Below are 25449 nucleotides of genomic sequence, written 5' to 3'. Positions count from 1 at the left end.
GTATGTTTCATTTGAGGATATTAGCCTTTTACGTGATGTATTGTGTGAAAATATTTTCTCCTATTCAGTAGGATATATTTATGTTAGCCTTAGTTTTTTTGTTTGACATAAAAATGGATTTGATATAGTATCATTTTTTTAGTTTTGTTTTGTTGTCTGTCCCTCTGGAATCAAATCACACATCTGAGGTTCTTGGGGAGGTTTTAAATTGCTATTTCAATTCACTCTTGATTGGTGTATTTGACTGTTGGACTTTCTTCTGACTTGGTCCTGAAAAGATGTGTGATTTTCAGAATTCATCAATTTCTCTTTGATTCCCAGCATAATGGCGTACACTTTCTCGTAGAAACCACTTACAATCCTTTGTATTCCTGTGGTGTCTGTTGTAATTTGCCTCCTTTCATATCTGATCCAGTTTATTTGGGTTCTCTCTCTTGTTCTTCATGATTATCTGCTTTGCAATTCTATTTATTCTCTCCGAAAGATAGCTTGTGACTTCATTGACCCTCTGTATTATTTTCTTGATTTCTGTGCCATTAATTTATTCTCTAATTTTGAAAATTCCCTTCCTTCTACTCACTAAGGATTCATTTGTTGTTCTTTTTCTGGTTTTTTACTGTTGGATAGGGGTGAAATTATTAATTCGAACACTTTCTGTTTCACTGATGTAAGCCTAAATTGTGACGAACTTTCTCCTTAGCATTGCTTTTGCTATAACATATAGGTTTTGGGTAATTTGAGTCCTTATTCTCTGTTTTGCAGAACTTTTTAGTTCTTTTTTGATTTGCTCTTTGATATAGTGGTTATTTAGCAATATTATCTTTAGTTTCCAAGTATAGTAATCTTTCCCAATTTAAAAAAATGGTTTATTTCTATCTTCAGAGCAACGTGGGTCTACAAAGATAATTGATGTGATTTTTATTTCCATGAATTTATGTTTACTCAAGTTGTCTCCCAATATGTGATCTATTCTGGAGAATGTTTCATGTCCACTGGAAATATTATGTTTTAGACATTTTGTGTGTGAAGAGTATTGTTTATATATTTTCTTTTCATGGTCAAATTAATTTTTTATTTTTTACTTTTATAAACATTTTTATTGAATCACTGTGAGATAGAACCTTACAAAGTTGTTCATGATTGGATTTCAGTCATAAAGAATTCCAGCACCAATCCTTCCACCAGTATACATTTTCCATTACCAGTGTCCCCAGATTCCCTCACATCACCCCCCAAGCCCCCCACCCCTGCCTGCCATTATGGCAGGCACTTTAATTCTTTCTCTCTATCTCTCTCTCTCTCTCTCTCTCTCTCTCTCTCTCTCTCTCTCTCTCTCTTCTTCTTCTTCTTCTTCTTCTTGTCATTGTGGTTTGCAATATTGATACTGAAAACTTTCAGTATCAATATTGTTTATATATTTTTATTCAAATTCTTCTCACTTAATCACTTAATCACTTAACTTCCCGTTAGTCGTCGATTTGCTCGAGCGGGCGCCAGTAACGTCTCCATTTGTCCCTGTCGCGTGCTAGTGTAGCCCAATGGCATCTCTTCGCTCCGGGAACATGGAGGGCCTCAAACCGATCGTTCATGATCTTGACAAAGAAGTCTGACCATCTGGTAGGTGGGCGGCCACGCGGTCTCTTGACATCCCGTGGAATCCAATCAGTAACAGTTCTAGTCCAACGGTCGTCTTTAAATCTCATTACGTGACCAGCCCATCTGATTTTCGACACCTTGGCATATGAGACAGCGTCCCTGATCCTTGATCGTCGACGGATGTCAGAACTCCGGATTCGTTCTCTCATTTGAGTGAAACGTGATATTCCAAAATTCTTCTCATATAGTACTTTTTTTTTTAAATTGATATTCTACCTGGTCAACCTGTGTAATGATCACATTGGAGCTTTATTTTTCTTTGTAGTCACTGTAATTATGTTGTCGTTTATCCTTCTCCTGAAGTCTATTATCAGTTGCTTTATAAACTTTTTTGCCCCATGATTTGATGTTGATAAGGACCTTTTGAGGGTTTCTTACCAGAAACAAAGAGGGGGAGAGCTAGGTCAGTAGCTTTATCTGGGTGGATACTGGGCCACGTTTTCTTCACAGGCACCTTGTGAGCTCACAGTAGGAGAACTATAGTGTGGAAAGATCAACTTAGATCTCAATCAGGGTAGAAGTATAAGAAAAAATAACTTATAGTTCAAAAGTGGTTGAATGCCCATAACTATGAATTTTTAATGTTGTCTTCTAAGCTTTTTGTTACCTACTACTACGATAGTTTCCCTCCCTTAATCTTATTCATTTCTCTCCCTGTGCTATGAATAATATTGGATGAATCTGTTGCAGAAGTTCAGACAAATTCATATGTTAATTAAATTAGTACAGCAGTATTTATCTTGTTCAACTCATTGTAGTTCAGAGTAAGGCTTTAAACATTCCCATTCTTGATGCCTTTTTCAAGGAGAAAATGCAACCAATGTATCATTAGCATGAACATCTCCATTACTTGACTAATTTTTAATTAACTTTGGGTCCATGCACTTTCAGAAACCTTTCACTGTTGCCAAACCTCCCACTTTTTTGCGTGACTGGCCCCTCAATTCACTTGCATGGCTTAAAATATTAAGAAGTGAGAATTTAGAATATAGAGTTTTAATTACTATATTTTATTTTAATAGATTGATTTTTTAATATTTAACATATTTGACTGTTTAAAAGACAAGATGATTGCCACTCAATGCCCCTTTTGCAAACCACAACACCCAAAAGGAGAGAGAACAGAGGGGAATGCCCTGCCACAGAGGCAGGGTAATATGGGAGGAATGGGGGTTGGGAGGGATACTGGGATCCGTGGTGGTGGGAAACGGGCACTGGTGGAGGGATGGGTATTTGATCGTTGCATAATTGAAACCCAACCACAAAATTTGTAAGTCTACAACTGTACCTCATGGTGTCTCACTAATAAAAAAATTTTTAAAAAAAGACAATAGTTTGAGACACTTTGCTTCCTTTTAAGTGGTAGGACTTTAAAGCCTGCTTTCACAATTATTTTACACAGGTATTTTACAATTTAATATTAATTGGAATACCTTCTTGATATTTTAGGTGGAGCCTGAACCAGAAACCTTCTCATGTATGACTTCATATCATAGGCATAAGGAAAAATACATTCTGTTTTATAATATTGAAAAATGTATCATGGAACAGAATGTTCTATGATACATTTTTCTGTTTTCCATTTAACATAGGAGCTAGAGTCCATTGCACTTGCTCATATAAAAGAAGAGACTAATTAAATTTATCTTTCAAAAGGTTATCTTCTTAAAGTTTATATATTTTCAGTCTCCAAGGCTTTAGCTATATTTATTAGGTGTGATTTATTGTGAATGAATATTTAAAGTTCGTTGTCCCATTTTCCTGGTGAAAGGACATTCTAGAGAACTAAAATCGACAGTTAAATATTTTAATTCATTTGCAGTAAGCACTAGTATTTTACCTAGAACTTCATTTCTGATGTGAAACTTAGAGAAAGTTTTAAAATACCTAAAGAAGTGTTACAGCTCTTTTATAATTTGTCTAGCAGGTTTTTCAATAGCTATAACAACCCCCCAATAAAAAATAAAGCAAAATACTCAAAGAATAAATATCAACACTATCTTAAACAACGTGATCTAAATTTAAAAATAAAGATCTTGTGACTGGAGCGATAGCACAGCGGTTAGGGCGTTTGCCTTGCACGTGGCCGACCCGGGTTTGATTCCCAGCATCCTATATGGTACCCCGCGCACCACCAGGGGTAATTCCTGAGTGCATAGCCAGAAGTAACTCCTGAGCATCGCTGGATGTGACCCAAAATCCCAAAAAATAATAATAAAGATCTTTATTGGATACTTAAAATGTAAAATATATAAGGGTAAATCACACATTTCTTCCTTTTGGTAGTTTACATAAATGAGTGATATTTATTACTATAAAATGCTGGAATTAAAGCAATTATTTAGTTGTACTCATGGCTGGAAATGTTAAACTTGCTGTGTTCACAATATTAGTATTAGTATTAGTATTATAGACAACATTGAGACTTAAAACTAAATAATCTAGCACTTTTTCTTTCCTAATTGATCTTTATCATGTGGCTTCAAAAATTAGAACTGGTTCTATGGTGCAATAATATAATTTAAATATGCTTGTTTTATTTTCCAGGGTCAAAGTATTTTTGGGCTTGATGTTGTTGAAACACCAGAAGGAGACAAGATGCCCCAACTGATTGTTCAAAATGAATTAGATAGGGAAGAGAAGGATACATATATCATGAAAGTTAAGGTAGAAGATGGTGGCTTTCCTCAAAGATCCAGTACTGCTATTTTACAAATAAGTGTTGCAGATACAAATGACAACCACCCAGTCTTCATGGAGAATGAGATTGAAGTTAGTATACCAGAAAATACTCCTGTAGGTACTTCAGTGACACAACTTCATGCCACAGATGCTGACATAGGTGAAAATGCCAAGATACATTTCTATTTCAGTAATCTAGTTTCCAACATTGCTAAGAGGTTATTTCACCTCAATACTACCACTGGACTTATCACAGTCAAAGAACCACTAGATAGAGAGGAATCACCAAACCACAAGTTACTTGTTTTGGCAAGTGATGGTGGATTGGTACCAGCAAGAGCAATGGTGATAGTAAATGTTACAGATATCAATGATAATGTGCCATCAATTGATATAAGATACATCATTAATCCGATCAATGGCACTGTAGCTCTTTCTGAAAATGCTCCACTCAACACCAAAATTGCTCTTATAACTGTAACAGATAAGGATGCTGACCATAATGGTGAGGTAACATGCTTCACTGATCATGAAGTACCTTTTAGACTAAGGCCAGTATTCAGCAATCAGTTCCTCTTGGAGACTGCTGCATATCTTGATTATGAATTCACAAGAGAGTATGCCATTAAATTATTGGCCTCAGATGCTGGCAAACCTTCTTTGAATCAATCATCTATGTTCCTCGTCAAAGTGAAAGATGAAAATGACAATGCTCCGGTTTTCACTCAGCCTTTTATAAGCCTTTCTGTTCCTGAGAATAATTCTCCTGGCATTCAGTTGACAAAGATAAGTGCAACAGATGCAGACAGTGGACGTAATGCTGAGATTACTTACCTGCTAGGAGTTGATGCTCCATCTGAATTCACTCTGGATCATCATACAGGTATTCTAACTGCAGTGAAGAAACTGGACAGAGAAAAACAGGAAAAATATTCCTTCACAGTTCTTGCAAGGGATAATGGAATACCTCCCATAATGACCAATGCCACAGTATTTGTGACAGTTCTTGATCAGAATGACAACAGTCCAATTTTCACCCACAATGAGTATAACTTTTATGTCCCAGAAAATCTTCCACGACATGGCACAGTAGGACTAATCACTGTAACTGATCCTGATTATGGAGAAAATTCTGCAGTCATTCTCTCCATTTTAGATGTGAATAAGGAATTCACCATTGATCCACAGACTGGTGTCATTAGACCCAATATTTCATTTGATAGAGAAAAACAAGAATCTTATACTTTCTATGTAAAGGCTGAGGATGGTGGTAGTATTCCATGTTCTTCAACTTCCAAAGTGACCATAAATGTGGTTGATGTTAATGACAACAAGCCAATTTTTGTTGTCCCTTCTTCCAACTATTCTTATGAATTAGTTCTACCATCCACTATCCCAGGCACAGTGGTTTTTACTGTAGTTGCTATTGATAATGACACTGGCATGAATGCAGAACTTCGTTACAGCATTGTAGGAGGAAACACAAAAGGTTTGTTTCTAATTGACCAAACAACAGGAAATATTACACTGAAGGAAAAATGTGTTGTTGCAGACCGTGGCTTACATAGACTGGCAGTCAAAGCTAAGGACTTAGGACAACCTGATTCTCTCTTCAGTGTTGTAATTGTTAATGTATTCATCAATGAATCAGTGAGTAATGCTACATTGATTCGTGAACTGGTACACAAAAACATTCAAACACCAGTGATCCAAAATATTGAAATAGCTGATGCATCCTTACCAACCAGTGACTATGTCAAGATTATATTTGCCATTATTGTTGGCACTATAACTGTCATTTTTGTTATTTTTATCACAGCTGTAGTAAGATGCCACCAATCACCACAAATTAAGGCTGCTCAGAAAAACAAGCAGAATTCTGAGTGGGTTACTCCAAACCCACAAAACAAGCAGATGATAATGATGAAGAAAAAGAAGAACAATGCCCCTAAGAACTTGCTGCTTAATATTGTTGCTATTAAAGAAACTAAGACAGATGAAACTGACAATGATAGAAACAGTGTCACACTGGACCTTCCCATTGAACTAGAAGAGCAAACCATGGGCAAGTACAACTGGGCTACTACACCCACGACTTTCAAGCATGACAGCCCTGATTTGGCCCAGCACTACAAATCTGCTTCTCCACAGCCTGCCTTCCAGATACAGCCTGAAACTCCATTGAATTCAAAGCATCACATTATCCAGGAACTACCTCTGGATAATACCTTTGTGGCGTGCGATTCCATCTCCAAGTGTTCCTCAGGCTGTTCTGATCCATACAGCATTTCTGAATGCAGCTATCCAGTGACAACTTTCAAGACCCCTGTGTCTGTACACACCAGAACGGTAGGTAATGTAATTCAAGCTGGAAAACGAATGTTTCTGAATTTACTTGTACTTATTTTTTCCTTAAAATAGAATTTTATAGTCTACTGACCACCAAAGGATCGAGATATTTTATCCACAGGAGCATATGAATTAATTATAAGCCTGATAGAAAACTAGGAGCAGTTAATATTAGGTTGTGGGGGAAGTTGTTTGTGAACAATGATTATAAAGGTGGAAAGTTTGTCTGCAGATGGCATTTTTCTATTTCTTGCTCTTTATTGTATTGGGAAACTCCAATATAAAGAATCATACCACTATCATCAGTACCACTAAGGACATAGAATCAAAGCAGTTGGGGTCAAATATATCACAGTAAACATTCTATAATGTGATAAGCAGTTCTTCATACTTAATTGCTTTGGTTGTTTCAGCTTTTAAAAACTGTATGTTCAAGAGAATTAGTTAATATGTCCTCCCTACAATCTTCAAATCCAACAGAAAAGATATCATTTCCAGACTAGAAATTCACCATTATTCTAGTTCATATACTCTATAATCACACAAGACAACAAGAATGGGGTTAAAAATGAAGTCTTTTTACTAATTTTTATCTTTAAGAATGACAATGAAATATACATGTAGACTTTATTTTGTATATTTTTCTATGTGTGTTTTATAATTATGCAAGGTATTGTGAATCCTTTAAAAAACATTTTTAACAAAAATTATTTTTTGAAAAATTAAACTTGTTTTGTTTCTATAATTACATAGAATATTATTGTGGCATATTAAGGCCCAAGAAATTTGTGCACAATATAAGTTAAATCCTATTAAATTCACGGACACAACAGTTTATGCAATGCTTTTATATGGATTCATGAAAAATTATTTAAATTTATAGGTAAATAAATTACTTAAGTGTGGGTATTTCCTTATTTAACTCAAGTGATGGAATTTACTATATTTTCCTTCCCAAATTATGAGACATATTGATTTTATTATTTTATCTCTATTGCTACTAAAAAAGGACTTCTTAGCTTTATTGAATAGAGCTTTTTTGGGTTTTATTTTGGGGTCATACCCCGCAGTGCTCAGGGCTTACTCCTGGCTCTGTGCTCAGGGACCAGTTTTGACAGGGCTAGAGGACCATATGGGATGCTAGGTATATAACAAGGGTTAGCCTCATGCAAGGCAAACGTTTTACCCTCTGTATTATCTCCCAAGATTACCTGCTGTACTGTCTTGAACATAAAATTTTGAAAATCTGTTCTGGCTTAAGAAAGTATAGCTCAGCACAATTCAGCACAGTACCCTCCAATTCCCCCTAAATTGCAGTGAACTGCTTGACTTTATTTTTCAGTTGTGACTGCATAGAAGTAACTATACATCAAAATCATAAACTTGAACAATATTGTAACCATAATACTTAAACTGACAAAAAAATTAAGAAAATGCTGCAAAGTGAAGTTTAAATAAGATTTCCTCAAACCAAAATTATCAATAATAAAGAAATTTAAAAAAGTAAAGGCCCTCCCGTTGATCATCTATTTGCTCGAGCGGGCCCAGTAACATCTCCATTGGAGACTTTGTTGTTACTGTGTTTGGCATATCGAATACGTCACGGGGAGCTTGCCAGGCTCTGCCGTGCGGGCGAGATACTCTCGGTAGCTTGCCGGGCTCTCCGAGAGGGGCGGAGGACTCGAACTCGGGTCAGCCATGTTGGCTGCATGCAAGGCAAAGGCCCTACTGATTTGGATTCAAAATTATGCTGAAAATAATTTACACCGGTTCAGAAAAATGTTTAAAAAACAAGTTTGTTTAAGGACATGCACCGTTAAATTTCATAACAGTTAATTGATCTTAATCACATGAAGAAGGTAAGATATTTCAGTTGTGAGTTTGTTTTGTTATAGTTATCCAATTGTGTTATTACAAACAATAAATTAGGATGCTTGCTATTGGGTAGAGTTTTGTTAATGGTATGAATAAATTTACAAGAGTAGTAGCTATTTTTATAATTCAAATGAGTTCCATGTTTTCCTAACTAGGGGAATCTTAGATGTCTTGAAATATTTTTGGTCATATTTAACCATTCAAAGAAGAGTCTCATTTTAAAATTAACATTGATCTTATTCTAATTATTGGAAATATTTCTGAGCCAAAATAGTATCCTTCCTAATTAACACTTTATGTATGCTGTGTTTCTTAAAAGTTCATGTTTTCATGGACTTTATCTGTGACTAAATCAATAGCATATATAGGTTAGGGTTTGTTACATATAAACATTATATTCAGATATTTCCTATAAACTTAGTAAAAAGAGAAAAATACGGTTTTTGCCTTTTTCTTAAGGTACGAAAATAGATGGGCTGGAGCGATAGCACAGCAGGTAGGGCATTTGCCTTGCACGTGGCTAATCCGGATTCTATTCCTCTGCCCCTCTCAGAGAACCTGGCAAGCTAATGAGAGTATTTCGCCCGCACAGCAAATCCTGGCAAACTCCCCGTGACATATTCGATATGCCAAAAAATAGTAACAACAAGTCTCACAATTTGTTGTGAGACATTACTGGTGCCCACTCGAGCAAATCGATGAACAATGGGAGGACAGTGCTACAATGCATGACAATAGATATTTTATAAGACTAAATAAATTTAGTTTATGAACATACAGTACACAGATAATAAGCATAGAGCAGCAGGAGCATTGTTGATAAAGGAAACTATTTTAAGGTATTTTCCAAATAGCACTCTAAATTTCATATTTTATTTGTTCAATTTCTAGTCCTTAATGAATAAATAAAATTAATGTTTTTTGTGTTGACGTTATCTTTTTATATAATACTTTTCTAAACAAATGAAAAATAACTCGATGAAAAAGACCACATCTGAAAAGTAAATGCTTATCAAGATAAGTTATTGGTGATTATTACGTTTATTAAATCCATTAATTTTGCTAACTAAAGGGACAATGAGAATTAGTTGAGTTATCAGATGACGTTCTAATTTTTTACATATTTAAAAATGGTTAAATTTTGTGTTCTATATTTTGGGTTACAATTTGTTGTTACTGTGTCTGGCATATCGAATACTCTCGGTAGCTTGCCGGCCCCCCCCCTTTACTGGGTTACAATTATTTAAGATTAATCACTGAGTTTCTTCTGGAGGTGAAATTAGCAAAATTAGACAAATACAATACTAAAATCCTTGAATATTTGCATTGGTAATGTATTTGCAACATACTTCAATGTTTCTATATCCCTCTTACTTTTTACCAAGAGAGAAATCTTACATTTACTGATGTTTGGAATTCTAAAAATCTATGTTAAACTTCAAATACCGTAGGTGTCTTTTAATTTGATAATTATTGATTCTTTCTAGGCCTTCTTGATAGTTTCATCCAAAGAAAGGAGAAAGTCAAACTTTGCATGCAGGAGTCTCAATTTTGATTCTGGTACAAATTGGTCCCAAAATATATAGTGAGAAATAGCCCCTGAGCACTTCTGGATGTGTTCCAAAAACTAAAACAAAAATTATGTTTCCTTAAAAGAAAGCTGACAGTGAAATAAAATACTAATTTTAGCAGAAGATATAAATGCAACAATTTTTTTTATAATTTATTTATTTATTGAATCACTGTGGGAAAAGTTACAGAGCTTTCGGGTTTAGTTCTCAGTCATGTAGATACCAAACACATTTCCCTTTACCAATACTCATTTTTAACCCCGAACCCCAATAGACCCCCACCTCCCACCCCTCCCAATTCTTGTGAGGCAGATGAGTTCTAGTTAATACTCTATCTACTTTGACTAGATAGATTATTTCGATAGAAGATGCACAATTATTGTTTAGAGTTTACGACCCACCCCCCACAATCAGACATGCTGAAACAGCGTTGTGAAATGATTTGCTTTCTACAACTTGGTTTAAGAATAAAATGATGTCGCACGGCCGCAATAGCGGCCGCGCGGTTTTGGATTTCTACTATTTTACTTATTGACCCTGGAAGAATTTCTATTAAAAGTTAGGTAGTTAAGAGATTGGTTTCTGTGCCCTGGAGTCATGGCCGTGCCGGAGAGCCGCTCGTGGGGGGCAGCTGGCGACCTCGGTGGGGCGTGGGGGACGGCCCACAAAGCCCCCCTTCCCATGAGGTCCCTGCCGCTCCCGCCAGCCCCGGCTCAAACCTGCTTTCCACAAGGCTCCCGTGCGGCCGCCATCTTTCTTTCCAGAGAGGAGCGGGCGGGCCGGTCAACGCCCTTTCCCCTCCGGGCAGACTTGGTGGCGCGGTTTAACACAAGTCCATTTGCTTTTCTGCTCCAAGCGGCTGGTTCTCTGTTTTAAGTCCTTGTGCCTCCGGGGCCGTGGCCGTGCCGGAGAGCCGCTCGTGGGGGGCAGCTGGCGACCTCGGTGGGGCGTGGGGGAGGCCCACAAAGCCCCCCTTCCCATGAGGTCCCTGCCGCTCCCGCCAGCCCCGGCTCAAACCTGCTTTCCACAAGGCTCCCGTGCGGCCGCCATCTTTCTTTCCAGAGAGGAGCGGGCGGGCCGGTCAACGCCCTTTCCCCTCCGGGCAGGCTTGGTGGAGCGGTTTAACACAAGTCCATTTGCTTTTCTGCTCCAAGCGGCTGGTTCTCTGTGCTAAGTCCTTGTGCCTCCGGGGCCGTGGCCGTGCTGGAGAGCCGCTCGTGGGGGGCAGCTGGCGACCTCGGTGGGGCGTGGGGGACGGCCCACAAAGCCCCCCTTCCCATGAGGTCCCTGCCGCTCCCGCCAGCCCTGGCTCAAACCTGCTTTCCACAAGGCTCCCGTGCGGCCGCCATCTTTCTTTCCAGAGAGGAGCGGGCGGGCCGGTCAACGCCCTTTCCCCTCCGGGCAGGCTTGGTGGCGCGGTTTAACACAAGTCCATTTGCTTTTCTGCTCCAAGCGGCTGGTTCTCTGTGCTAAATCCTTGTGCCTCCGGGGCCGTGGCCGTGCCGGAGAGCCGCTCGTGGGGGGCAGCTGGCGACCTCGGTGGGGCGTGGGGGACGGCCCACAAAGCCCCACTTCCCATGAGGTCCCTGCCGCTCCCGCCAGCCCCGGCTCAAACCTGCTTTCCACAGGGCTCCCGTGTGGCCGCCATCTTTCTTTCCAGAGAGGAGCGGGCGGGCTGAACAATTCATTTTTATGTTACTATAATAATGTAGCACTGTAGCACTGTCTTCCTGTTGTTCATGGATTTGCTCGAGCGGGCACCAGTAACGTCTCCATTGTGAGACTTGTTGTTACTGTTTTTGGCATATCGAATACGCCAAATACGCCACGGGAGCTTGCCAGGCTCTTCCGTGCGGACGAGATGCTCTTGGTAGCTTGCTGGGCTCTCCTCAAATGCAACAATTTTAAACACAGTGGAATATCTTCCATCTCCTCCAGTCCCCTTCCCTTCCCTTCCTTCCTCTCCACTCTCCTTCCCCTTCCTTCCTTCTTCTCCCCTTCCCTTCCTTCTGCTGTCCTTCCCCTCCCTTTCTTATACTCCCCTTCCCTTCCCTTCTCTCTCCCCTCTTTCCCCTTCCCCTCCCTGTTGTTTTTGAGCCACATCATGATCAGTTGCTTGCAAAGCAAGCACCTTATTCACTGAACTATATCTCCAAGCCCGAGAAATACAATTTTGAGGGGAAAGTTTTGGTTCATATTTGTATTTAGTCCATTATATATTTGAATAAAAATATGAAGTATGAGAAGTGAAATATGGGCCAAGGTGTGTGGCTAAGCAACAAAGCACATGGTTCATATGCATGAGATTTGGTCTTAATCTCTGCATAATGCATGCCTCCCCCTCAAAAAAAGAAGAAAAATTAAAAAGAAATATTCTTAGTAAACTGTAAAAGAGTAGGGGAACTTCTCAGAAATTATGTGTTTTTAAAGGAAATCTAATGTTTTAGTAAGATAAATTTCTAATATCTTGAAACAATAAGGAACAAACATTAGAAAAATATATTGCATAAGATAATTTATACCTAAAGAATTTAATATTCCTCTTTGGTAGGTTTTTCAAAGAACCCTGGAAATCATTTTTGTATATATGTTATAGAAGAGCAGCATATAATTTAAAGATGATTCTGAAATTTATATTTTATTAACATTCTTTAGTGAAAACAGATGTCATGTGTTTGTTATGTCTCTAGAAAGACAACAATTATTACCATTTTAGAATCATGTTTGGTCATATCATTTAAAAGATATACAGCCCAAAACAAGTCTTACAAACTTAATTCTCCTGTTAAAGTATTTTGACAAATATACACCGAAAATAGTAAACATAATAACTATGAAAGTCTTGTATATATCATTCACAGACTATGATATAAGTATTTAAGTTAATTAATCCCCTCCCCCCACACACCAAATTCTAATCAATTTATGTGATCAGAATTTAAATAGCCCTATAATTTTAGAAATGACGTTGAAAATGGTGAGAGTTTTGGACTGTTATAACTTATATGTAGACCCATGCTATTGGTATTGTTCATGAATTCAGAATGGTAACAATTGTCTGATTTAGCTTGTAATATAATTGCTATTCACTATAGTCAATTTCAGTTGGTTTTTATTTGTGCATCTGTTCTAGCAATTTGAATTTTGGTCATGTAGCATGTCTGGCAACTAAAACTCCTAGAATATAGGCACTGGATTTTAATAATGTTATTCTTCTTGTCCTAGACTGATTCCAGGACATCAACTAGTGAAATCTGCAGTGAGATATAATTTACTAGAAACATCATAGTTCTACTCTCTTCCAAATATTACTAATGATTTGAGATTTTAAAATTTGACTAAGATCATTAATTTTGTAATCTGGATTTCCCTTTATGAACATAATCAAACAAATGCTTTAACCATGATGTCCCATTGAATCTTATTTATTCTTTACTTTTATTGAAAAATAGTGTGAAAGAAATGGCTCAGTTTAATAGAAGAGTTTGTCTTTGTAGTTTTCATTTGTTTGCCTTGAGTGTCTGCAACTGTGATGTGACATAATGCTGTCTTATCGAAAAAAGTGATGGTTAATATGTCAATCATGAAACATAGAATTAGATGCCCTATATGACTTCTGAGGTATTTAAAAATAATCTCAGGGAGTTTAGAAATGAAGCCGAAATATGAAAGCTACCCTCTGAGAAGCATTCAGGGAAATGATTTTCAAGACCCCAAATTAACAACAAATAAATCACTTCAGCTCATTTTAGAAAATATTCACTAGTATCTGTCTGTCTTCCCGTTGTTCATCGATTTGCTCAAGCGGGCCCAGTAACTTCTCCAATGTGAGACTTCTTGTTACTGTGTTTGGCATATTGAATACTCTCGGTAGCTTGCCAGGCTCTCCGAGAGGGGCAGAGGAATGCCACTAAATAAATAATTATAACTGTTTAAAACTATAATAATGTTATTTCATTACTTTATTCATTAAAAGATATTATCAAATCATGTTTTTCTTTTCTATAATGATGAAAAGAAAATATAATTATCTATTTTGTTTTTCAAAAAGAGAGGTAAAATTTCTTATGATTACAGATTTTGAGAAAAATATGATGATATTCCTTGTGTTATAAAATAAAACTCCATGTATAATAGAAGAAAACAAGATTTAGACAAGATATTTGAAACATATTTTATAGTCAAATAGTTATTTCCCTTGCATATTGCTGACTGCAATTTGATCCTCAGCATTGAATCCCTCAAAAATCCCTCAAAAGTTTATATTAATTTTGAAATTACTGAGAAAATAAGTATTAGAGTGAAATAGAAATAGATCTATTTTATTTCTCTTGAATAAAATTACTGAATATGTTAAACTGCTTTTATTTAATTTGCCTTTTTCAATTATCTTTCACAGTATGCTATTTAATGCATTTCTTTTACAACTGGGAGCATGCTTCATATGTTGCATACAATACTGAGGAAAGAATTATTTTATACACTATTTAAGCTGTTTATGTTTATGCTCACACTAGTAACTTTTTTTCAAATGATCATCATTCCTTGGGAGAAAAGGGAGCATAAAGGACTTTTATAATCATCACATTACATATATCTGTTGAATTTCATGCTGAATCCTTTTCAGAATCTGGCTTGCTTGGATTGTTGTCCTTCATCTAGTCTTCTGCCGATCCTATTCAGGATGACTCGAGTGAACAGCTTGTAGGTGACAGGCAATAGGCAGACCAGGCGATAGTTGCCACTGTCGTAGATGTCTCCCTTCTTGTACAGTAGTACAGTCATGCTGGTTTTCCATTGGGATGGAACCTTGCATTCAGACAGGTAGCGTGTGAAGAGCCGAGCCAGCATATTGGTGAGTACTGACGGCAGGTTCTTCAGGTGTTCAGGTCTGACCTTGTCTGGGCCGGGTGCTGTTCTCTTCTTTACCAATGAAATGGCGTGTTGGATTTGGGAAGGAAGAATGTTGGGAATGACATATCCATCCTGCAGAATTTGGTATGTGGACAGGTGGATGTGGCTATTGAAGAGATCCGAGTGGAAGTCATGGATAATCTTCTTCATTGCTCTTCTGGAAGATGTGATAGATCAGGACGTCAGAGGGCAGTCATCTCTGTCTTGTAGTTGGTGAAGGACAGGCGGGCATTGCGGATGCTTTTCCTGGCTTCTGCCACATGTGCCAGCACTGCTGCTTTTCTCTCTTTGAGATCTTCCTTTATGGCTTCTCTGCACTGCTTTGTGAGCTCAGATGTTCGCTTGTGGTTGCCTGAGGCTTGCACCAAGCCACGTTGGCAAATGAGCTCGAGAGTTTTCGAGGACAGGTGTCTTTTTGTGTCTAGCTTTGTCTCTCGGCATTCCTTGCACAATCATGGAGGTGCTGAACCAGTCGATAGTATTCTTCGTCAATGTTGTCAACGACGGTATCTTCCCATGTTGCCACAATAGTGCCAAAGAGATCTCAGTTGGTGGTTGTTCTCTTCTTAAACTTTGCAGCCCTTTCTCCCTGCTCTGTGAAGTAGAATTTAGCACGAAGGAGATGATGGTCCTATCCTGTTTGGAATTTTGGGACAATAGCAACATGGATCAAGCAAAACCATTGATTGAATACAATGTGGTCAGTTTTGTTGTGAAACCATCCATTGGGAGACTCCCATGCCCAATGTATATTTTCTCCCTTTTGGAACTGTGAGTTACCATGGATGGTCTTGGTGGACATGATGGACTCAGATAGTCTCTCACCCTGTTCGTTCCATTCTAGGCCCTGGGTCCAGATGTGGAGTTCTTTGGTTGATCTTCTTGTTCCTATCTTGGCATTAAAATCACTGACAATTATAGGATGACATTGCTTTGTCCTTTCTCCCCTGCTACAAGGAGCTTAGGTTTATCAGGTCACACCCATCCCAGTGCTCTCAAGTCACTCCCATTCTTTTGTTTATTTGTAACTACTCCACTATGCTCTCTTCCCAAACCAGTTAATCAACATTTCCCCCTAATAAGATTCTGTTAATTTGTAAGGTCAGATCTTTCTAGGACACTGAACTTTTATTGTAAATTAATACTGCCTTTCTCCTCTCCTTATGTCTTTTGAATAATTTACTTTAAAGCAATTTATAGATACAAGAAGATCTCTTATTGTGTGCATACAAAAATAACTAGTATTGAGATGTTGATAGAGTTATTGGACTGAGGAAAGGAGAAAAACACCTTAGGAGGTATTTTGCCCTTGGGCAGTCAGGAAGGGCTTTTGAATACCTTTTAGGTGGTGTTCTCTTTGACCTTGGTGGGCCCTCAGGAAGGACTTTCTTATGTTGATTTTACTACCTGACTGAGTGCAGTGTCAGCCTAGAGAGCCAGGGAGTTGGAGAGGCAATGGAGCTGGAGACACAAGAGAGGGTGAGAGAGGAGAGAAAGCAGGGCAGCAAGATGGTCGAAGGAGAGGCTAGAAGGGTGACAGAGAAGAATGTAGAAGAAAGCACATGGGGAGAATGAGCCAAGGCTCGAGAAGGAGTGCAGAGAGATAAGTGGGAGACACAACAGGAGATGGAAATGAGGGGCAGTGGAGACTAGAATGGGAGGCTCAGAGAGACTGGGGCAGGTGCATGGGGAAATGGAATAAATAGCATCTGATCAATCAACTAACTTGGCCCCCGTCTCCTCTGCTGTCTGCTCCATGGCCTGGGCTGCCCCAGCTGGGGGAGAGGCTCCAGGACCCCCAGAACCTGGGAGGTGAGGGGAAGAGCCTTCGGGGTCACCCCTGGCCGCCCTTAAATATTTTATACAAACAATGATCTTGTAAAAGGTTTGGTCTTCTTTATAGATCTTCTCCAGCTCCATGTAGAACTTCTAAATTTCTTCTTCATCACAATTGGATGTTGGTGCGTAGACTACAAAGATACTGCCAGCAGTGAACCACATCTATTCAAGTGTAATCGTCCAATTTGGGTTGTTAAGCATTCAAATGAATCAATGCTCATGGCCAATTTTGTGTTGACAAGGACACTGACACCACCGATGGTTCTTTTGTCACATGTTCTGAGGAAAAATTTTTCTCCATTGTCTAAAATGGTGTGATGTGGTTGATGCCTTCTCGTCTTTGTCAGACCAATGATGTCGTACTTGATCTTTCACTCTTGCACCATCAGGTTTTTGATGGATGCATCCGATGACAGTGTATGTGCATTGAAAGTATAAGCAGTCATTTTTGTCCTTCATTTTAGCAGCCTTGAGATTTCATCAGCCTCTCCTTCCTCATCCTTCTTAACACTTCTGTATTGGTGGCTGTTTCAGGGTCAAGGGAATGAGACCCATTGTATTTACTGGTTTTGGCATATTGAATACGCCACGGATAGCTTGCGAGGCTCTGTCTTACGGGCTATATACTCTCAGTAGCTTGCGAGGCTCTCCAAGAGAGATAGAGGCTTTTAGGCGGCCTCTAATCGCCCTTGCAGGTGTTCCCATAGTTCAAACCATATTTGACTCCCATAAAATAATGGTGCAGTAATCTTGGAAGATGGGTATTAAGTGTCTTATGATGTGTTGCGGGGCCGAGAAGCTGCTACTTGGTCCAGAAAGCAGCCTCCAGGCAGCATGGCAGCGGCTGGGTAGTGGAGGTAGTGGTGGTAGTGGAGGTCTGCCAATGAGGTATTTATCTAGTACCAGTAGGGTGGGGCTTCTCGGTGTGGTCCCTGGGTCGCCGGAGATTGGTGGAAGCAGGCAGGGCCAGGTAGGGCGGGGCTTCTGGGTTTAATACCTGGTCACCAGAGATAGGTGGGGGCAGGCAGAGGATCTCTGTTTCTGAGTCCTGGAGTCCAAGATCACAGGGTTACACTTACCTGGTTCTGTGGGGCTTCACTCGTGCGTGAGTCTCGGCCAGAGCGTCTAGAAAGTGGCCTGGACCGTGGTGGCGACCGGGTAGATTCAGCCACTGTGATGAAAAGGATTCAGCATGATTGACCATATCCACACAATAACCAAGCTCTTTGAGTTTTCTCCGGAGTTCAAGATGCCACTCTGTCTAACGTTCATTGATTTAAAGAAGGCCTTTCATTCTGTTGATACTGAAGCAGTCATAGAAGCCCTAGCCAATCAGGGCTTTCAAACTCAATACATCAGGATCTTCCATGAGCTGTATTACGGATTCACTACCAGGATCTCACCATTCTACAAGTAAGTGATCATCCATGTCAAGAGAAGGGTTCGGCAGGGTGATACCATTTCATCGAAACTCTTCAGTGCCACCCTCGAGAACATCATGCGACAACTGGAATGGGATAGGAATGGGAGTGAATATAGACGGTTGGCAACTACACCACCTCCGCTTCGCTGATGATATCATTCTAATAACATCAAACATTAGCCAAGCAGCACAAATGCTGGCCGACTTCGACTGTGAGTGTGGAAAGGTCAGAATATAGCTGAATCTCACGAAGACAATGTTTATGAGAAACAGTCTAGTTCCTGACATTCCATTCGCTCTCAACAGATCAAACATCTCCGAATGCAACAACAGTTATGTGTACTTAGGTCGCGACGTCAACATAACGAATGACCTGTCACCTGAGTTGTTCAGGAGGAAGAGGGTGGCTTGGAACACCTTCAAGAGCGTCAAAGAAATAGCTATGAGGACAAAGAACCTCTGTCTCCGGGTACATCTCTTTGATTCCACCGTTCTTTCTGCATTAACATACACCTCAGAGATCTGGGCCCTATGGAAACAGGATGAAAACGCTATTCCGGTCTCCCAAAGAGGTATTGAAAGAGCTATGCTTGGCGTATCATGCTTCACTCAAGTGAGAGAAAGAATCCGATGTTCTGACCTCCGTCATCGATCAAGAATCAGGGACACTGTCTCCTTTACTAAGCCATCGAAAATCAGATGGGTTGGACACGTAATGCAATTTGGAGATGACCGCTGGACTAGAGCCGTTACTGACTGGATTCCACAGGACATCAAAAGATTGCATGGCCGCCCACCTACGACATGGTCAGACTTCTTTGTCAAAACCCTGAACGATCGTTTTGAGGCTCTTCATGTTCCTGGAGCGAGGAGACTCCATTGGGTTACAAGAGCACACAGCAAGGACGGATGGAGACGTTACTGGAGCCCACTTGAACAAATCCATGAGTAACTGGATGTCAAGTGATCAGGTGATCAAGTGTGAGTCCTGTGAATTATTTGGGCAGTACACACTTGAATCAACCTGTTAACTAATTGTATTATTTGAAGTTTTCTTTGATGTAAAGAGACTAAGAAGATATGTATGCTCCCTTTACAAGTTTAAATTAATGTAGCTTTAACCAATTACATGAAGAAGTATTTTTTACAATATTTACTTTCTTCTCTTCAACTTTCTTCTCTTCATTTAATGTGTAAATGTTGATAAGAGTTAAGTACTCTTGATATATTGATCCCTTAATCATTATGTGGAGTCCATTCCTATCTCTTATTACCTTCTTTAAAAAAATGTATTTCTTCTGTTACAATATGGTGATTTCTGCCTTCTTTTTGATTCCATTTTGCCTGCATGTTTCTTTTTTATCCTTTCACCCTGATTCTTCCGTTTTTGCTTTGACAACACGGTTTATTGTATATACAGTAAGTTTATTTTCCCCTTAACATTGAAATAAAGTAAATGCTGAAGTCTTTCTGAGAGCTTCCCTTGTTACCCTTATTACTTTCCTCCTTACCCTATTGTATTATTTTATATATCTTTCTGTTTCCAAGAGAGCACTTTCCATTTTGCCTACAATTTGCCTTTCTTTCTTCTCTTTGGGTATACTTTGTTCAGAATTCCTGGGTCAGGATCTATGTATTCCTCTTTACATTAGGAAAATTTTCTGCTAGTATTTCTTCCATTAGCAATTTCTCTTTTTTTCTCTTTATTAAGACATTTATTGTTGTAATGCTGTTCCATAATTTTTCTTTTTTTCATTTATTTTGAAAAATTATTTTTTCTCCTATGGAATGATTTCAATTATTGGTCACTGAGATGATAATTTGTTTGTTCCATTCTACTGCTCTTTCCCATTATAATGAATATGTAAACTACTATATTCTTTAACTCATTTGTTTCTGTTTGTTTTCCATACTTTCATTATTAATTTCTTTATGTTTATTATTGCTAATTTTCGCTTATGTCTTTTTATTGAATATCAATGGAACTGTTTCTTGGATATCTCTTTATGTAGTTTAAAAATGTTTGGTATATTTAAAGATCTTGCTGGAGTTTTTTGCTATCCTTCAATGAGGCTCAATTTTTCATTTGTTCATTAAATTTGCTGCTACATGAGGGCTAGGAGTAAAGAACCTAGTATGAGCTGGCCTAAGCAATGATCAGGATCCCATCATCTCAACATTGAGTGAGTTCCCGTGGATCTGCATTTTTGTTGGCCTAATGTGAACTGAAGATTTGTGGATTCAAATGCCATGTAACTTCTGCAATTGTGAGTTCTTTGGGGCTTGTTTATGACTCAGATTTCCTTGTGTCTGGAAGAAGGTATGAATTAGTTGTTCTGAGAACTTGAGAAATCATAGTTATCATGCTCATGTGCAATTTGGGGGCCTGAACTTTCACATCACATATGTGTCATTATGGATAATCACATATTGGTAAGGCCTGGTGGTAGTCTGGACCTCTATCGTGTCAGATACTGTTAGTCCCCAATATCCTCTATATTTTATATGTTTCTGTGTGTACAGGGAACCTGCATGGTGACTCATATTTTGCAGCAGTTGATATTTCCATTATAGCAAATAAACTCCCTCTAAAGTTTAATGTGTGCAGAGCAATCTTGGACTGCTTGTTATCTGTGAATACTTTGGAAGATGTGGACTGCTTGCTAACATAACAGTGGACTAGGGAAGTCAATTGGTTTGACTAATTGTCCATCCTCTCTTAGCTCACTCTGCTATTGGACTAGAAATAGCAGATCTCTAATCAAGAATGACAGCCCCCAACCAGAACAGCAGAGGCAACGGAAGAAAAACCCAAGGATGGTTCTGATTCAAACTTCATATTTTACTGCTCCCCAATTCAGTGTTTGTGAGAGCAGAGCTGGGTGTCTGGAAAACTTGAGTGCTCAGTGTATCTTCCTATCCCCAGAACCTTAAGAAGCTTGAAGCTAAAATCTGTTCCTAGACCACTAAGGTCCTGGCAGCTTTGCATCTGCATCTCCACTGATGAAATTACTCATGATTCCACAGCAAGTGTCATTTCCTGAAAGGAACAGTATGAGAAATTGTTTCATGATTTATGACTTCTGCTAAAACTTAGTTGAAGCTCTTTAGTTAATTCAGTTTTTTGTCTAGATACTGGAGACATCAAATCACGTGTGCCTAAGTCAGTAATCTTCTTTCTTTCTTTCTTTCTTTTTTTTTATTTATTTTTCTTTATTGAATCACCGTGGGAAAGGTTACAAAGCTTTCAGGTTTAGGTCTCAGTCATGCAAATTTCAAACACATTTCCCTTTACCAAAACTTATTTTTTACCATGAAGAACCCCAATAAAACCCCACCCCCCCACCCCTCCCAGTCCCTGTGGGCCAGATGAATTCTAGATAACACTCTATCTGCTTTGATTAGATTCATTGTTTCAATAAAAGATTCACCACTATTATTTAGAGTTTACCCCCCCCCCAATCAGACATGCTGAAAAAGCATTGTGAAGTGATTTGCTTTCTACAGCTGGGTTCAAGAATTAAATGTTGGTTTTGAATTTCTGCTATTTTACTTATTGACCCTGGAAGTATTTCTACTGAAAGTCAGATAGTTAAGAAATTGGTTTCTCTGCTCTGGAGACGTGGCCGTTAGTGGGGGGCAACTGGTGGTCTCGGTAGGGCATGAAGGGCGGACCGAAACGCCCCCCTTCCCATGAGGTTTTAGTCGCCCCCACTCCCCCGGCTCATACCTGCTGTCCACAAGGCTACCATGCGGCCGCCATCTTTCTTTCCAGAGAGGAGAAGGCGACTGGGGCAACACCCTTTCCCCTCTGGACAGACCTGATGGCCTGGATTAACGCATAGTCCATTCACTTTTCTGCTCCAAGCTGCTGGGTTCTGCATTAAGTCCTTGTGCTTCTGGGGCCATGGCCGTGCTGGAGAACCGCTTGCGGGGGGCAACTGGTGGCCTCGGTAGGGCGTGAAGGACGGACCGGAACGCCCCCCTTCCCATGAGGTTTTAGTCGCCCCCACACCCCCGGCTCATACCTGCTGTCCACAAGGCTTCCATGTGACCGCCATCTTTCTTTCCAGAGGGAGGAGGGCGGAAGGGACCAACACCCTTTCCCCTCCGGGCAGACATGATGGCCTGGATTAACGCATAGTCCTTTCACTCTACTGCTCCAAGCTGTTGGGTTCTGCATTAAGTCCTTGTACTTTTGGGGCTGTGGCCGTGCTGGAGAGCCGCTCGTGGGGGGCAACTGGTGACCTCGGTAGGGCGTGAAGGACGGACTGGAACGCCCCCCTTCCCATGAGGTTTTAGTCGCCCCTACACCCCCGGCTCATACCTGCTGTCCACAAGGCTCCCATGTGGCCGCCATCTTTCTTTCCAGAGGGAGGAGGGCGGAAGGGAGCAACACCCTTTCCCCTCCGGGCAGACATGATGGCCTGGATTAACGCATAGTCCTTTCACTCTTCTGCTCCAAGCTGCTGGGTTCTGCATTAAGTCCTTGTGCTTCTGGGGCTGTGGCCGTGCTGGAGAGCCGCTCATGGGGGGGCAACTGGTGACCTCGGTAGGGCGTGAAGGACGGACCGGAACGCCCCCTTCCCATGAGGTTTTAGTCGCCCCCACTCCCCTGGCTCATACCTGCTGTCCACAAGGCTCCCATGCGGCCGCCATCTTTCTTTCCAGAGAAGAGAGGGCAAATGGGGCAACACCCTTTCTCCTCCGGCAGACTTGATGGCCTGGATTAACGCATAGTCCGTTCACTTTTCTGCTCCAAGCTGCCGGGTTCGGCATTAAGTCCTTGTGCTTCTGGGGCCGTGGCCGTGCTGGGGAATCGCTCGTGTGGGGCAACTGGTGACCTCGGTAGGGCGTGAAGGACGGACCGGAACGCCCCCTTCCCATGAGGTTTTAGTCGCCCCCACTCCCCTGGCTCATACCTGCTGTCCACAAGGCTCCCATGCAGCCGCCATCTTTCTTTCCAGAGAAGAGAGGGCGAATGGGGCAACACCCTTTCTCCTCCGGCAGACTTGATGGCCTGGATTAACGCATAGTCCGTTCACTTTTCTGCTCCAAGCTGCCGGGTTCTGCATTAAGTCCTTGTGCTTCTGGGGCCGTGGCCGTGCTGGGGAACCGCTCGTGGGGGGCAACTGGTGACCTCGGTAGGGCGTGAAGGACGGACCGGAACGCCCCCCTTCCCATGAGGTTTTAGTCGCCCCCACACCCCCGGCTCATACCTGCTGTCCACAAGGCTCCCATGTGGCCGCCATCTTTCTTTCCAGAGGGAGGAGGGCGGAAGGGACCAACACCCTTTCCCCTCCGGGCAGACATGATGGCCTGGATTAACGCATAGTCCTTTCACTCTTCTGCTCCAAGCTGCTGGGTTCTGCATTAAGTCCTTGTGCTTCTGGGGCCGTGGCCGTGCTGGAGAGCCGCTCGCGGGGGGCAACTGGTGACCTCGGTAGGGCGTGAAGGACGGACCGGAACGCCCCCTTCCCATGAGGTTTTAGTCGCCCCCACTCCCCTGGCTCATACCTGCTGTCCACAAGGCTCCCATGCAGCCGCCATCTTTCTTTCCAGAGAAGAGAGGGCGAATGGGGCAACACCCTTTCTCCTCCGGCAGACTTGATGGCCTGGATTAACGCATAGTCCGTTCACTTTTCTGCTCCAAGCTGCCGGGTTCTGCATTAAGTCCTTGTGCTTCTGGGGCCGTGGCCGTGCTGGGGAACCGCTCATGGGGCGCAACTGGTGACCTCGGTAGGGCGTGAAGGACGGACCGGAACGCCCCCCTTCCCATGAGGTTTTAGTCGCCCCCACACTCCCGGCTCATACCTGCTGTCCACAAGGCTCCCATGTGGCCGCCATCTTTCTTTCCAGAGGGAGGAGGGTGGAAGGGACAAACACCCTTTCCCCTCCAGGCAGACATGATGGCCTGGATTAACGCATAGTCCATTCACTTTTCTGCTACAAGCTGCCGCGTTCTGCATTAAGTCCTTGTGCTTCTGGGGCCGTGGCCGTGCTGGAGAGCCGCTCGCGGGGGGCAACTGGTGACCTCGGTAGGGCGTGAAGGACGGACCGGAACGCCCCCCTTCCCATGAGGTTTTAGTCGGCCCCACACCCCTGGCTCATACCTGCTGTCCACAAGGCTCCCATACGGCCGCCATCATTCTTTCCAGAGAAGAGAAGGCGAATGGGGCAACCCCCTTTCCTCTTTGGCAGACTTGATGGCCCGGTTTAACGCATAGTCCTTTCACTTTTCTGCTCCAAGCTGCTGGGTTCTGCATTAAGTCCTTGTGCTTCTGGGGCTGTGGCCGTGCTGGAGAGCTGCTCGTGGGGGGCAACTGGTGATCTCGGTAGGGTGTGAAGGACGGACCGGAACGCCCCCCTTCCCATGAGGTTTTAGTCACCACCACTCCCCCGGCTCATGCCTGCTGTCCACAAGGCTCCCATGTGGCCGCCATCTTTCTTTCCAGAGAGGAGAGGGCGAATGGGGCAACACCCTTTCCCCTCTGGACAGTCATGATGACCTGGATTAACGCATAGCCCGTTCACTTTTCTGCTCCAAGCTGCTGGGTTCTGCATTAAGTCCTTGTGTTTCTGGGGCTGTGGCCGTGCTCCAAACTTAACTATGATTTTCAGAGAGAAGTGTTGGGTAGTTTACTTTGTATATATGGATCACTTTGTATGTAGAGAGATGTCGCGCGGCCGCGTAAGCGGCCGCGCGGTTTTGAGGAAAAGTCCTAGTTCCCGGATACTCGAGCTGTGGTTGTTGAGGCTTCTGGTCACCGGGGTTCCATCTGGGGGAGGCGGGATGCGGTACCTACCCCATCTGGGGCTTCCCGATGATCTCGGCTCTTTTTGGAATCTGTTTTTTTTTTTTTTCCTTCGGGATCTGTGGGTCCCGCCCTCCATGTTGTCCTTCTCTTTGGTGAATGCTGTAAATATGGCGCTGGGGGGCGGGCTGTGGGTGTGACTTCCGGAATCAGAGGTTACCTGGGAGGTGTAGTCCCGGGAGATTTGAGGAAAAGTCCTAGTTCCCGGATACTCGAGCTGTGGTTGTTGAGGCTTCTGGTCACCGGGGTTCCATCTGGGGGAGGCGGGATGCGGTACCTACCCCATCTGGGGCTTCCCGATGATCTCGGCTCTTTTTGGAATCTG

At 41.6% G+C, this 25449-nt stretch overlaps 1 protein-coding gene and 1 non-coding gene across 2 annotated transcripts in view; both read left to right on the top strand.

Annotated features, from left to right (window-relative positions):
* PCDH11X (protocadherin 11 X-linked) overlaps positions 1-25449 on the top strand; it is a 330947-nt gene that overhangs the window by 108809 nt on the left and 196689 nt on the right. Inside the window, exon 3 of the mRNA XM_056124116.1 lies at positions 4204-6687. Coding sequence (XP_055980091.1) covers positions 4204-6687 — 2484 coding nt within the window. The remainder of the gene's footprint in view (positions 1-4203; positions 6688-25449) is intronic.
* Positions 3550-3609, top strand: LOC130032702 (U7 small nuclear RNA). The gene has a single exon (XR_008793876.1). It is a non-coding gene; the product is annotated as a U7 small nuclear RNA (small nuclear RNA).

The sequence above is a fragment of the Sorex fumeus genome, unplaced genomic scaffold, assembly GCF_029834395.1.
Source record: "Sorex fumeus unplaced genomic scaffold, SorFum_2.1 ptg000050l, whole genome shotgun sequence".
In the NCBI taxonomy this organism is placed as follows: Eukaryota; Metazoa; Chordata; class Mammalia; order Eulipotyphla; family Soricidae; genus Sorex; species Sorex fumeus.
Note: the sequence above shows the minus strand (reverse complement) of the source record. Positions and strands in the feature narration are given on the sequence as shown.